The sequence below is a fragment of the Glycine max genome, chromosome 19 (assembly GCF_000004515.6).
Source record: "Glycine max cultivar Williams 82 chromosome 19, Glycine_max_v4.0, whole genome shotgun sequence".
NCBI lineage: Eukaryota > Viridiplantae > Streptophyta > Magnoliopsida > Fabales > Fabaceae > Glycine > Glycine max.
This window is the reverse complement of record NC_038255.2, coordinates 42,817,572-42,834,426: the sequence shown is the minus strand read 5'-3', so window position 1 is coordinate 42,834,426 and position 16,855 is coordinate 42,817,572. Positions and strand designations below refer to the sequence as shown.

General features: G+C 27.9%; 1 protein-coding gene across 1 annotated transcript; it reads left to right on the top strand.

The window, feature by feature from the left end:
- Nucleotides 1-15,673: 15,673 nt before the first annotated feature.
- Nucleotides 15,674-16,855, top strand: LOC100527324 (uncharacterized). Its single transcript, NM_001251269.2, has 2 exons — nucleotides 15,674-16,028; nucleotides 16,153-16,855. The coding sequence occupies exons 1-2, from the start codon at nucleotides 15,750-15,752 to the stop codon at nucleotides 16,498-16,500; spliced, it is 627 nt and encodes a 208-aa protein (NP_001238198.2). The 5' UTR covers nucleotides 15,674-15,749; the 3' UTR covers nucleotides 16,501-16,855.

Genomic DNA, 16,855 nt, shown 5'->3' with positions numbered 1-16,855 from the left:
ACACAGATTACTTGGGCTGGGCTAATCCAGAACTTACGACTCTATAGGCCCCTAATTAAAGCAGGACTTCAATGGGATTGTTGATGTTGTGATATTCGCGACCAATATTATTAGAAATTTCTTATGATCAATTTATGAGAACAACCAAATCATGCAATTTATTAATTATATTAGTTTCGTGACAGTTTATTTTTTTTATTGATTATTTGTAGAAGAAATTTATTTTTTTATATAGTAAATCAAATATATTTCTTGAATTGATTAAATAAAAGACCAATGTATAATAATTTCCCCCATAATTTTTCTTAAAACCTCAGCATATTAACGTAGTTCGACTTTTGGTATGATCTCGAAAATCCATATTAGAAAATGACTTGTAATTGGACATGTCATGATGAACACATATAAGTGGGATTGCGAGATACACAAAGAATATAAAATTTTAAAAAAATAGAAAATAGTATGCCATATCAATTATATAATATAATGTAAAAATTTAGATGTAATTAAAATAATTATTAAATTAAAAATAAAATGTTAAGTTAACATTAATCATCACAAATATAATTAAACATTAACATGTACTTAATTATTAATATGTTATTCTCAAATAATAAAGGATACGTTTAGTATAGGAAAGAAAGAAAAAGAAAAGTTGGAGAAAACAAAATGGATTATTTTTCTCGATAAAATTAATGTGAAATTATATTTTATTTTTAAAATTAATATATTTTTATTCACCTTATTTTTTTCTTTCTTATTATTATTTTCTGTTAACCAAACACATGTTACCTCCCTTACCTGTTAAAATTCAAAGACTCGAGGTTCAAACAAAGGTCACAGGTGAGGTGGACGGCCGAAACCAACTGAGTTGAGAGAGGAGACAAAAGCAAATTGATGTGACATTTGCCACCCAGTTTCTAAATAAAGCAAATTAATTCTATTTTTAGGAAGGTAAAGCCTAAGCCTATTTATGCACCTACGGGTATGGCCATGTCACTATATATAGTAGTATTTCTTCAATATTTTTTATGAGTTTAATGATGAAGAACAATGTAAAATAATATCGTCTAAAATATAATTTTTAAAATAATTATTATAAAAATAAATAAAATTATTATTAATGATTAGTTATGATTAAATAATAATATAAAAAAATTACACTAATCTTTTTTTATATATTTATAATTATTAATTAAAAATGAATAATTATTTCTTATGTTTTATATTTTCAGTCTTAACATGTTTAACTTTGTGACCCACTAGTTGGTCACCGCGCGCCCTTCTTCTCCCTTGTCTTTTTTCAACATAGTTTTATTCCTCATTTGATTTCTTGTTTTCTCTCACATTTTCAACATAATACACTTCAGAGACTTCAGAGATTGATGCAAATTGTCATGCACTAGATTTTTTTCTTGCAACATAATGGAAGTACGACGTTTATCTAGGTATATATATATTTACTTTGTTTTAAATTTGATTAAAAAATATTCTAAGATATAATATAAAAATAAAATACACAATATGAAAAAAATAAAACAACGTAAACTATTTTTTTAAATTAAAACAATTAATCTTCAAATAAAAATTATAAGAGTTCAAAGTAAATAAAAAACTAAAATTATAATTACCTAAATATATTTTATCCATAAAACAAAATTTAAAATTATATTTAGAATATAATATAAACACATCCAATATTATCATTTTATGTTTATCAGATACTTTAATTAATATATGGTTTTATAAATTTTCTTTTTCAATAAATTAACGTTACAATTTTTAACTTTCAACTAACAACTTTGAGGTAGCAATGAACTTTTAAGTAAATAAATTTTCAATCCTTTTTACAAAACTTTAGCTATGTTTGAGTAAATGTTTTGTGGCTTCAAAATTACGTTACATAAAGAACTCAAACCATACTTATACATTAGAATTTTCTGGGTACAGTTATACATTAGAATTTAGAAATGTATTGAAATATACATTATAGCAATTTAGACAGTAAGCCAAACATGCACATATAGCCTTTCTAACCTTGAGTAAAAAGTTTTTCCGCGACAACGAGACATATCAGTGGCTAAGAAAAATGCTATGCGAGTATTTTGTATACTTTGGGCGTGGGTCATGCAAATTACAATGTGTAAAGCTTGAAGTCAATACATGCCAAAACGAAATTTAACGTAGGTGTAGCTTATTTGAAACAATCAATAATCAAAACCTAAACGAGAGAGCTATATAGTTTTATTCTTACACTTTCTGTTTCTGTCACGTAGATACCGCCATACCGGGACAATTTTGTAGGACCAACCCTTCCTCATTCACGTACGCATAATAATTTCAGTCAAATTCCCATCCAAATTAGGTTAACTTGAGCCTTGAAACTACATTTTTAAGAATTCCAGGTTGTCTCCACTAGTGTTTAATCAGTTCTAGTCATATATATTTCATACTTGATTTTTATGTAAAAAGGTATTTTTTGAAGCAAAAGTAATTTTATTAAAAAATTAGGATTCTTGATATTGTTTTTATTTTATTTTTATCCGTTTAATTCAAACATGCATATAAAAACTGAAAATAAAACCTAACCGCATTCTTAACAATTAACAAAACAGCAATATCCCAACAAAGACAAACTCTATCCGTGTTATTGTTAAGCCTTTTGAAATTAAAATGACAACCAAGCTAGCTCATTGAATTGCTCTCGTTATTTATACGAATTAATACATTAAATCTCCCTATATCATGGCTCAGTTTTGAACAACTGCCCCCTGTTCAAACTACATTTGATTTAATTTTAAAATCCTAAAGCCACTCGTGAATAAACTAGTGTGTTTAATTGTACTGAAAACTAGCTACATTTGTATATCCTGTATTTATATATTCTATCGAAAATGAAACTTTCTGCAGATGTGTCTCAATCATTAAGCAACATCGTGTTCTTTTGTAGTTGGTATTATTCAGGGAGTTTGCTTTTGGGTTGCATCATTATGGTTTGTTTTTTAGATATTGACTAATTGGTGGATAAAATATAATTTTAAAAGTTGCACTGAACATGTTGCATATTATTGTCTGTCTATATTTATAGTCAATAATATGAAAGAACATTAATTATAGCTCCATTAACAAGAACAAATAACACGTACCGTTAAGAAAAAAAAGGAACAAGAACTTCATGTGGAAATTTTACAGTATTTTTTTTTTCTTCTAGATTGTGAAGGATAAGAGATCATTATAATTATATTTCCAAGTCCTGACCTAGATATCTGGCAATCATCCATACACGTGCAGTGGCCCCATTGGGGTTGGTTTAATTTGACTGGTCGTGCTAGACACTTGTCAGCATTATCCTTTGTCCATACACCATGCTCTTCTGATCTCCCTGGCCTTTAATTTCCTGTATAATGCAAACCAGACAACAATTCTCACAACTTTTGGCTAAGAATATGCTTATATATATGATTGAATTAATGTATATCTTGTAAATTAACAATCCTCTCCGACCATGTAGCTTCTGCATGTTAGATATGAACCTTGACTTCCAGTCCCAGATTAGATATATTTTCTTCAGAAATAATTCTGACTTTAATTGACACGTAATATATGTACTTAAGTGCTTGTTTGGAAACCTACTGAGAAATGAAGAATCATGTTTAAAATGTAGAAATTATAACTATTAGGTCTTAAAAATATGAAACATAAAAAACACATCTGAATGTAAAACCGAACAAACTATCACTCGTTTGATCAATTTAAAATTCTTTTTGATTTCTTATAATTATTTGTGAATCTAATACATTGGATGCAAGGGTTGAAATGGATAAATCTGAATCTTCCATAAGTAAATTAAAGATTACATGGCTCAATTTTCATGTTTAAAATTTTCGGAATCACCAAATTAAACTTGCCTTAAATCAAATGTAATTTTCTTCAGATTTGGAAATTATGTGTTTAGAAAGAAGACTGACCAAAAACGTTGGATGCTTATTTTTCTAAGCCTTGGCCCTTCAATAATGCATCTTGTCAGTTTCGTCATCTTCAGTTTGGTTGATTTGTGTTGAAGAATTCGAACCTGACCCTTATTTTAACGTTTTGCGATTATTCTACTTTCTAAATGCTGATAGGATTTGTTTGATTTTTTTTGTTCAACACTTTCATTTCTTTATCTCCATATTTGTTCCGAAGCATATATAATAATATAATTTTATTTTAATAATGATACACAAATATTTTATTAATATTTTTTATTATATTAGTACATTTTTTTCTCTTTTCCTAAGTGCTGCATAGGAATTTAAGTATCATTAAAATTTTCCTAATATTTTAGGGCAGCCGCAAGAAACACTATCTATTATAGGATTGGTGGTGACCTGGATATGGGCTGGTGTGGACCCCACGACATGGGTATTTACATTAAAGAGTAGTAGCACTCGTGCGGAGTTGGATTAATGTAAGGAGCCATGTAAGATTTTGAGTCTAATAACTTAATTAGTACACATGAATGCTATTATTTTTTTAAGGTAATGTTACATCGGTTTTTAAGATTAATTTTAAATATTTTAATTAAAAATATTAACTATGTTTTATATTTTTGATAAAATAATGTTTTATTTCATATATTTTTTATTTTATTTTTAATTGATTAAAATCAATGTTAAAACTGATTATGTTAGTGAAAAAATTATAATAATTAAATGATAATAAAAATGTAAAAATTTAGTTTCATTTTATAATTAAGTATATATTTGATTCTCAGTCACAGTAATTTTTTTTATCATCATCCATTTGATTTTAATAATTTACCCTCCTCTAACTTTTCTTCTAAAAAAAACATTTTATAAAAATTATATACTGTATTTGTCAATATCCTAAAAAAATTGATTAATGAAGAAGACAAAAGTTAATGAAATTATTTTTTAAATTAGTATATAATATTTATTAGTTTTATCAATAATTAATTTTGTTCAAAAATTTATATAATCATATTTTTTTGTTTATAAAATTTAAATTTAAAATCTTAGTTAAAGAAATCAAATCCAATATTATTGGCACCATGAGTTTGGTGGTTGTCGGTAAAGTTGATGGAGTTATTCTTACACTAATCAATTATTATGTAAGAAATTAGGTGAAGTGTGTCTTATTGGGCACGTGCACCGCATCCACCAGGAATACTAACGGCTGCAGCTTGCCTTTATTGTCCTCACTCGTTTTCTTGTCGTTTAGTTTCAAACACATAAATTATTGAGAAATTCTAATTTTTTTAACAATTGAGATAAAAAAAAAGGAATTAGATGAACATTACGATGAAAATATATAAAGAGACAAAATAAATTAAATGTGTGTGTAATTAATATAATTCTAAATTATTTTATGAATTTTTTTATAACACACATATATCATTATAATAATTATGCATATGGATATTTTATTATAGATTAAAGAGAAAATTAAGATTAATATTGTATATCTGATAACAGACGAGACCATTTTTATTCAAATTTCGTTATAAAATTAATAAGAGAGTAACTAATAATGTTTAAATAACTATTTTATCTCCTAAAAAATAACTATTTTATCTTTAAGAACTAGGTTTTAAACAAATTTGATAACCACGGTCAAATGGAAAATAATTTTATAATTACATCATATGAGAGCAAGGACCTTTGAACAGACACTACATAAGTGACACAGTTCATCACGAGTCATCTAAAATAAGATCCAAATTTATAATTTCATTATAAATTTTTTTACAATTAATATATTCAACGATTAAAAAAATATTTTTGATGATTAATTAATGCTTATCTACAGCTAAATAATCCAACAATTTTGAAATAAAGTAAGCATTCCTCGTAATGAACGGTCTCAGTATTTTTTTTAGTGACGGTTAAAACTTTCATTAGACCAAGTCACCAATATTTAATAGTTATAATTCTTTCACTTTAGAATTTATTAATCTCATCAACAGAAGATAATTGATTTTTTAGATAAAATGCGAATAGTTAAGAGAGTTGCCGCGTAAATCGATGACAAAGAACAATTTGATCTCTTAAGTTTTAAAAATCTTACTTTTTCGTAAATGAAAGATTCAATTTGATCTAATAAAAGCACTATAATATTAGTCTCAGCCTCAAAATTTTATTCTTAAAAAATGTCTTGGTGAGTTAAGAATAATGATGTTTATAAACTTAGCTTCAGCCTTCAAGTCTTAAGCTATATGAGACTATTGTGGTGTGATGAAACAAAATTATTTCTAATTTTACTTCATTTTTATATATAAATATAAAAATGATATTTTATTATCATTTTAATTTACTTTTTTAATATAAAAGCATTATTAAACATTAAATTAATAAACCAAAAAATAAACCAAAACACTGAAAATGTTCCAGCTCTTTATACTTGTATGCAGTGAATTTTAGATAACTAGACTTATGGCAATAAAAAAAATGGAAATTGTTGAACAAATCAAAGGTCAAAGAACCCTGAAGTTGCACCAATGCAACAAATTAACAGTTTACATATGCAGCTGAATATAGTTGGCATTTGTCCCCTTTGTGCACTCTTCGATAGCTGATCTGTGGGGGGGAAAAATGCTTTGTATGAACAGAAGTACCCGACAAAAAATAAATAAGAAAAATGTTAAAAGACAAGTTATAGCAATTGCGTATAAAAAATTACATCATCTATTGAAGTGGGAAAGAATGGTTGGATGCCAAGGAGAATCGGATCCGTCTCTTGATGCTAATTAATTATCTATCAAAGAAAATTAAAGGATTCTTCGCTTCCAAGCACATTAGTTGGAGAACATCTTCTCCTTTAAAGTGTTTCCATTTTGTTCCTTTCCAGTTACTGCCACAATATAAAAAAGAAAAACACCAAAACCTCTAATAGAGGTTCGAGATACACACACACACACACAATTTCAAATTCTATGAAAACACTCGTACAACTTTTTGTAGAAAATGCACTACATTTTGTCTGAAGGTCGTGGTGGGGCATTATGTATGTTAACTAAAGACGACATATATACGTATGCCCCTGCATAAGGCAACTTCTCAATTAAATCATAATAACTCTTTATATATTAATTTAGAGAGACTATTAGTAATTTATTCTTTTTTTTCCCTATCTATTGTGAGAAAACACCCACAAACTCGTACATGTACATAGTATTTTTATGGGACAAAAGCTATAGGGGCTGAGTACTTTATTTGGTCTGGTGTTGGTTTGGCCGGGAAAGAAATGGAGAGGATCTTGACTTAATTGGCAAAATAGCTGAAAAACCAATTAAAGTCTAGAAAGTTAGTAAAGTTGTTAAGCTAACTTATTTAATTATGAAAATTTAATAAAATTATTTATTAAAATAATTAATAAATGTGAAATGGTGAAAGCTAACATATTTATATGATATTTTTATATAGATTTTAATTTTATTTTATTGATAAACATATCTTTTTGAGAATTTACAATCTATTTTTATTTTAAAAATATAAATTTTGTTCTGAGTTTTCTGAAAAAAAATATGATTGAAAATGAAGAATTCATACTAAATACTATTACATAGTTAACTTTTAATAATATTTTTTGAACACTTAATAAAAATGTTGTTAAAAGTCTTTGTCAATATTTAAAGATATCATCAAATTATGAATAAATTTTATTAATATATTTTTGTAATATTTTATTAAATGTTACTTATAACTCATGTTGCTAAAACTTAAAAATGTCATAAAAAGATTTTAGCAACATGAGTTATATAGAACATATGACAAAATATCACAAAAATATATTAGTAACATTTATTTATAATTTTATGATATTTTTTTAATGTTGTTAAAAGTTTTTAGCAACATTTTATTAAGTGCCTCACAAAAAAAATGTTGTTAAAAGTTACATTGTAGTAGTCATGGCTGTTAAACTCGTGATTTTACGTAGAATCGTGAAAATTTCGTAAACTCGACTCGTAGAATCGAATCATAAACTCGTAAGAGTTTACTTAAAAGGCTGCAATAGAACCCACTACCCAAAAGACAGCAACAAAACCCACTACACACCCTTGATGAAGCCAAAATTTCAATTAATAGATAATTTGTCCATGTTCGGGGGACCACCTTAGCGTTGCCAGAATTAAACACTAAGCATCGTTTCAAACTTTCAATTAATAGAGATTTCAATTAACAGATACTCCCTTAATTTAGCAACAGAATCCAAAACTCAACACTACAATGAAGTTAACAATAGCCTTACCATAACTTCAATTAACAGATACTCCCTTAATAAGCATCGTTTAAACTTTCAATTAACAAAGATGAATTAACAAAGAAGCTTTGAGAAAGAAAACACCTTAGCGTCATGGAGCAAAGCTTGGAGCTAGGTCAGGAAATGAGGGTTTTCGATTAGTGAGGGCTTTCAAGTTTCAAACAATGACGAGGACCACCACGACGCGATTAGCTCAGTAGTCCAGCACGACAACACGACAACGATGACGACAACCACCACGACGCGAGTAGCTCAGCGAGAGTCATTTTGGAGGGTTAGTAGCTTGAACAAGGTAGAGTGAGTGACTAGAGAGAGTCGCAAGAGCCATTTTTAGGGGTTGTTGTACAACGTTGTTTCGGGTTTTCATAAACTCGTGGACTCGGAGCAGACTCGCGAGTCTACCCAAACTCGTCCGAGTCTACACAAAATCGGACGAGTCTACTTTGATTTTGATTCTACTTCCAATTTAACTTGTTAACCCTCAGTAGAATCGTAAAATTATAAGATTTTATTATTTAAATCGAGAGTTTAATAACCATGGTAGTAGTGATTAGTTAGAATTCTTAACGAAGATTAGTAATCGAAAGAGCAAATAGATATTTCGTATTAATAATATGATAACAAGAAAATGTTATATTTTTAATTAAATTTAAATTCTTGTAATTTTTAATTTATAGAAAAATTATTTAATTACATTTTTAGTTTAATTTTTTTATATTGTAGAATATTACGATTCAAAATCCACTGTTAAAAGAGAATGATTTTTTTTTAAAAAAAAAAATTGACAACAATTTTAACGTGAAGTCAGAGGCTAGAAATATTGTAGCGGGATTCTAAGATCTCTTCTTTATAATTCATGTTCAAATGAGTCATTAACTATAAACTTCAAGCAACTTAAAGTCTAGAAAGTTAGTAAATTTGTTAAGCTAACTTATTTAATTATGAAAGTTTAATAAAATTATTTAATAAAATAATTAATAAATGTAAAATGGTGAAAACTAACATATTTATATGATATTTTTATATAGATTTTAATTTTATTTTATTGATAAAAACATCTTTTTGAGTATTTACAATCTATTTTTATTTTAAAAATATAATTTTTATTCTGAGTTTTGTAAAAAAAATGTGATTTAAAATAAAGAATTCACACTAAACACTATTACATAGGTGACTTTTAATAATATTTTTTGAACACTTAATAAAAATGTTGTTAAAAGTCTTTGTCAATATTTAAAGATATCATCAAATTATGAATAAATTTTACTAATATATTTTTGTGATATTTTATTATATGTTACTTATAACTTATGTTACTAAAACTTAAAAATATCATAAAAAGATTTTAACAACATAAGTTATATAGAACATATGATAAAATATCATAAAAATATATTAGTAACATTTATTTATAATTTTATGATATTTTTTGAATGTTGTTAAAGATTTTTAGCAACATTTTATTAAGTGTTTGATAAAAAAATATTATTAAAAGTTACATTGTAGTAGTGAAAGGTGACTAGTTAGAATTTTAATGAAGATTAATAATAAAAAAAGTAGATAGATATTTCATATTAATAATAGGATAACAAGAAAATGTATATTTTTAATTAAATTTATATTCTTGTAATTTTTAATTTATAGAAATTATTTAATTACATTTTTAGTTTAATTTTTTTATATTGTAGAATATTACGATTCAAAATCCATTGTTAAAAGAGAATGATTTTTTTTTAAAAAAAAAAATTGACAACAATTTTAACGTGAAGTCATAGGCTAGGAATATTGTAGCGGGATTCTAAAATCTCTTCTTTATAATTCATGTTCAAATGAGTCATTAACTATAAACTTCAAGCAACTTATTTTATCAGTCTCTTGGTACGTGTTTACTCTTTCCCTTTGACTAGGGTTTCTGTTTATCTGCATAATGAACTAATATATTATCTCTTAAATAAATTATACAACATGAATAAATAATTGTTTCTGGGATCTCTTAATAGTTAATAGTCCAATGATCAATGAGTGTTGTGATGATCCACTTTGGATCATGTGACCTGGAGAAAAAAGAAGAAACAGAAAAATCAGTTGGAAAGTGCTGTGTTGAATCAATCATTTTGAATTTATGCGTCTTCATAGGGGAGGACCATAAAATCAAGATCAAACACTATGTTATGATAAAGATGCTTTGCAAGATCAAATAAGAAAAAGTTCAGGTATAAAATACATAAAATGAAAAGCAATATATATAACATTTAAAAGTACTTGATATAAAGAATCTTGTTTAAACTTGATACATGCAAAATCTCCAATGTTTAGGCAAATAGTCATGTACCACTGTTCTCTTTCTTATATGTATACTGAAAACAGGCATTTCTCATTTTAATAATCTAAAAATTGTAAACTTGGACTGTACATTCAAAATGATACATGCAAATGTCCAATGTTTATGCAAATAGTGGCAGTGGCTTTGGTATAAAAGTGGGGTTAAACCAGACTTGTTTTATCCATCGTCATGGTGTGTTAATCCCTTGGGATGTTTTTAGTGTGGTAATCAAGTTTGGTCCTTTTGGTGATCTAGTACTATTTTTTGGTTAGGATTTATAGAAAGTATAGTTTCTTAGTGTACATTTCTTCCTTTTGGTGTATATCCTACTTTACATATGAATAATATAATTTTATTTTCCTTTAAAAAAATAAAATAATTTGGACTCTACTTAAATAATTAAGCTTAAAAGTTTATTAGTGGTTATACGACTATTTTAAAAAGCATGGTGTAACTAAAAACTCATATATATGAATAATTAATCTTTTAATATTAACTATTTAAATAAAATTTAATAATTTGTATTTGTTGTTTTTATTTATTTGAAGTCATATATATATATATATATATAGAAAGAGAGAGAGGAAGAAGAATGATCAAATTATACTAGTGTAATAACTTTGACAATAATTATATCATTTTAAAACTTTCAACTGGATAATATTTTCTTAAAACTTATCGTTGGATTAAAAGTTTTTTTTATAAAATTTCATATTAATTCAAAAATTATTTGTTATCCTATTCATATAGATTAAAATCAACACATCAGAATATATTAAAATATTGACCATTTAATTATTTTATTGTTGTTAAATTTTAATAATATTTGACATAACGATCTTAATAATATGTAAATATAATTCAACAGTTGGATTAATAAAAAAATATATTATATATCAAGCTATAAAAATAATATAATAATTATCAAAGTTGCAATGATATAATTTTATTGATTTTCATATATATACAATTTAACAATAAAACAGGTTTGTGTGTACATGTGCTTGCTGTCTCTAACAGCACTCTTCGGTCTTATGCCGTTATGCGGAAGTAGCAAACAAGTATATGGCTGATGATATCATACAACTATTCCACTTGATTTGAGGGTGATATTGGCTTTCATTGAGGCAGATTGAGGGTTAAAACTTAAATGTCTTTGTTGGTGATGGTGAGTTACACATCGATCTATCTCGCATGCAATATGGAACCCATATAGGCTACTGGGTAGAGTGATAGACTTTATCTACCCTATGGTTTCTAACTTCTTTTTACTAATTAAGAGCAACTCTTTGATTCAATTTAGATAACCTTCGTGTTTATTATATATATAGAGTTTCACTGTTGGCTAGCAATTCGAGCAATTTGCATTGGACAATCAAGACCAAAAAAAAAAAAAAAAAAAGATGAAAATACTCATTTTTTTCTCCGCACTCAACTTCCTTTGATCAAGAATTTTTAATTTTAAAATTATACTAAAACCATGAATGAGCTTATATATTGCTCAATATTTTTTTTATCAGAATATATATATAGTCGATTAAAACTGGTTTAAAATTTTTAGAGTTGATTGGAATGATGACATTGAAATTAAGTTTGATATATTATACTAGATTAACGTGAAAAATAGAACGCAAAATAAAAATTAAGAAAAAATACAAGAGACACAACTGGTTTAACGTAAAAAACTTCTCAATGTAAAGATAAAAATCACGAGTCATTCGGACTAAAGAAATAATTCCATTATAATCAATAAAAATATAAGAGAGTCTCGAACAAGTACACTAAAACATGCTATAAACAATCAAATTAAATCAGACACCCAATTAGTACAATAGAGACAAGAAGATGAAATCCCAAAATATATAACAGAGAATGAGAAACACTTATTTCTGTCTCCAAATATTTTTTGATGATCCAACCAGATAATTTGAAATATCAAGTGTGTAAAACCTGTTGTCCAACAATCAGCCTAATCCAACGGTAAACGAATTCGCAGTTGCAATATGAAAAATATTCTTTCGTGGGTATGCAAAAATCACAATAATTTTCCCTCTTTTTTTTTTCTCTCAATGTTTATCACTTTTTCCCTCTCAAAATGAGTCTCTCTCTTTCACTTAATCTAATATCTCTCCACTTAAATAAGTGAGATAAAATAGATCTTCTTATTTGAGTCTTTACTCCACGTAAGAAGGAGAAAAAACCCCATAATATTAGCCTTATATCATATGCATTAACCAATAAAGGTTAATGTAATTTATAAATAACTAGACTTTGTTAAGTATGTTGATTAAAATTTATTTCTTGTTTTATGTATATGAGAAAGATTTTATTATGTAATATAAAGTCCACTTCAATAATTTGTATACTTTTAAAAAGTTTAATCTCTCATTATCATCTCTTTTCTACACCAAAAAATTTATTATTATTTCATTTATGAAAATAGGAGAAATACAACTTAGAACGAAATTAAAATACTGTGAACTAGCACATAATTAGATACCCTAATTAATGAGTGAATGAATGACTTGATTTGCTTACCAATGAACAAAATTTACATGTTCTTACTATCACTTAAAAGAATCTCATACATTTTACCATTAGCTAAATTTTAATCTTTCCTTACACTTTCTCTCAATTATCTCTCAAGTGGTGTGCTTTTAAACAGTTATTTTTATTATTTTATTTTATTTTACGGCTTTTAGTTAGAATGTCATTATTAGCTACTATATAGAATGTGGGGCCCATTGCACATTTGGGATTGGCCTACATGTTGGTGCCTATACTCGACACAAGAAAGTGTTTCAAAGTTTTGAAAGAGTATCTGTACAATATTTGTTAATGATAATTAATTATTTATACGGTATTGCCCGACAAACCATGACTTCGAAGGCTTAAACAATTTCAAGTCTGGAAAGGGAAAACAAATCACATCTCTTCTCCCCTCCCTCTGTCTTGATTAGCTTCTATGTGATCACATCTAGAGTCACAATCGTTTGTTTCATTCATTTTTGGAATCTGCTTTATTTTTTTTTGTTTTTTTGTGTGTGTGTCATTCGTTTTATCTTGTTTTTTTTGGCCTGCTTTACATTTTGATTACCTGTATACTTAGAGGACAATAATTATTCCCATAACAAGAATCCACCAGGAAATTAATGTTGATCTGATGATTAATTTTGATTACCTGTTCATTGAAAACACCAATCCCCGCTAACGTATTAGAGAGCCCCCGAAGAGGCAACTTGTCCCCAGATCATTGAACTTTAGCAGTGTGTGCTAGGATTCTTAATTATTTGTTTAAACTTTAAACTCGTATTTAACTCAAATGTACTTACAGTAAGTATAATTAATCCCAAATCCCAATTCAGTATGCTCTTTTTGCCAAATTTGCCAATACAAGTACCATAGTAATTTGTGCCATCATCAATAAATTATTGAACTTTGAAGGTGTGTGTTAAAGGTGATTAATGCTTACAAAATTAATTTTGCAAAGTTAATTTTGATAAGTTGATTTTGAAGTGAATTATTTTGGATATTTTTTATTCTAAAAGTAAGTTACTAATAAAATTTAGTATAATTTTTTTTATTCAAAGCAAAATTTATTTAAAATTACTTCAATTCAAAATTGCTATTGAATAATTAATTTTTTAACATATGATAAAACATGTGAACATGTATTTAGAATAATATTAATTAATATTTTAACTGATTTTAAATGATCTAATACGAATCAAAACATGCACTGACCTTTCATTTTTCTCAGAATTTTCAACTTAGGTTTATAAGGCGATTTGCTTAATTAAGCCATGAAACAACTGTAAAGCGCTAACGGGACACATGTAGACATAAACCCAGTTTTAATGTCAAAAAAAATATTCACACGCACGTTTTCTTTCTCTTCCCTTGGACAATATGTAGCATGTGGGGGACCCTTGTGTAATAAATTAAACTTAATTATTTGTTGTTCTTCCTTCTGTAGTCGGTACATTGTTCTATAACTATTTCTATTACTCAATTTTGTTAATTAAATTGACCTTCGATTTAATTTGTCATGGTATATATATTGGGTATCTTTTATATATAACGTAACAATTATATTGTGCTCGTGTCCTTTCCAGTTGAATTTTTTGGATGTTATACTGTCGGATTCAAACTCAGTTCCTTGTGAGATTGTTTTATGATAATGATCATAGGGACCAAGAATACCAGCTGTTATTACCTTCCCTTCCCAATTGAATGCTACTAGTACAGTAGTACTATATAAACAATGAGAAGGAGCGTGTTAAGATTATGCTCATAAAAATAAATTTTTAAGAGTAACAAATAAAAATTAAGATCAAATCCCGACTTAATGTATGTGTATTCTAATGGACACTGCCTCATATCATAGTGTACGTAGATAGAGCACTCCTCATATATAGTGTGCCATCTTTTTATTAATCACACATATATGATGTATAAATAATTACGAAATGTGGGGAGGAAAAATTGTGTTGGGTAATAGTTGGCATGGGCATTCTTCTTTTGTCGCATATATAATGGAAGATAGTTCTTGCTTCCAAGTTTCAATCAAATGTCTTTGGTCAAGAGAAATCAGCATCTACATTAATAGACTAATAAGTTAAAGCTGTGACAATTGAGTTCTTAATCAGAAAACAATTATTAAATAAGCCATGGAATTCTGTTTCTTCCATTTCCATATTCTCACAGTCAACTAAGTATATATGAATAAGTAGTACAATAAATGAACTTGCGGCTATCAGTACTCTATTGCATATATACCCAAGGACCGTGGTACCAATACATTTTATTCAGAAAAGAAAGGACAAGAGCAGATAGATCCAATCATCAAACAAAATGGGTTTGGTTAATGCTACCTCTTTTGTCGTATAAGCATGTTGAATGGAATCTCATTTTTCTGACAAATAAAATTTCGGTAGAGGGGGTTGATAGTGTTTTATATGGGAAAAAAAATAATGAACACTGTAGGCCATTAAGGGGACCTGGTGTAATTAAATATTCCTTACTCTAATCCACCCTTTCCTCTTGCTGTGGTGTATATAAAGATGGTGATAAATGACTATGATTTGCACAAAGCTGAATAGACTCAGAAAAAACCCAAAATCCCTAAACACCACAAATTAAACCCCCAAAACAAAAGGCCAAGATGACTGGTTCTGGTTCTCCTTGTGGAGCCTGCAAGTTCTTGAGAAGGAAATGTGTGAGAGGTTGTGTTTTTGCACCTTACTTTTGTCATGAACAGGGTTCCACTCATTTTGCAGCCATTCATAAGGTCTTTGGTGCAAGCAATGTCTCAAAGCACCTTGCTCACCTCCCTGTGAGTGACCGTTGTGAAGCTGCAGTCACAATCTCTTATGAAGCTCAAGCTAGACTTCAGGATCCAATTTATGGCTGTGTTGCTCATATTTTTGCACTCCAACAACAGGTTTGTTTCCCTCTCATAAGCAATAATCTTAATAGCTATGTAATTGAAAACCCTAGCTGATTTTGCTTACATACTAGTTAACTAATATATATATATATGCCACTTTTTGGTTTGATCTTTGTAGGTGGTGAGTTTACAAGCACAGCTAGTTTATCTCAGGGAACAAGCAAGTCAGATCTATCTCAATGGCTCTGCCACTGAAAACCCTAATGAGAAATACCTTGGAAAACCTACTACTTTCCCTCAAGATCTACAAAGTTGGTTCCAGATGGAAAATTCCAACTTGGCTTCACAATTTCTCCCTAACTTGTCCACCAATCCTTCAACACAGTATTATGGGAATACTAATACTCTCGTGGAACCAAACCCTATTGGAAATTATGAAAATTCAGGAACCGTAGAAGAAAGTATCTCATTTTCTAGCTTTAAAGAGAGTTGTAACTCTATGTCCTATGACATGCAAAGGCAGTGAGGCCTTTCATGAAGTGGATAACCTCCAGTAAGTGGCTTTTGGTTACAATCAAACTAGCTTCTTGAAAGATCTGAGTGTGCGTGAAAGAATTGGTGAAGACAACTTTATCAAATTTGAATTGCTGCTATATGTTGTGAACCATGCACTAATTTGTTGTCATAAATAACCTTAGGAAGCCTAGAAATGTTCATATATATAATTGGAATGGAAATCCATATCCTACTATATTGTTTTGTTTAGTCTAGTAGTGGAGTATTGGTATTTTTTAGAATAATAGTGTAATTCTTAGTGATGTAACTTTGGTTTTTGTATGAGCTAAATTGGGCTTGTTTATGGACCTATTGAAGATCCTAAA

Coding starts and splice junctions, on each gene's coding strand:
- LOC100527324 (NM_001251269.2), top strand. CDS start 15,750: ATGACTGGTTCTGGTTCTCCTTGTGGAGCCTGCAAGTTCTTGAGAAGG. Junction 16,029..16,152: donor TTTTTGCACTCCAACAACAG/GTTTGTTTCCCT, acceptor TGATCTTTGTAG/GTGGTGAGTTTACAAGCACA.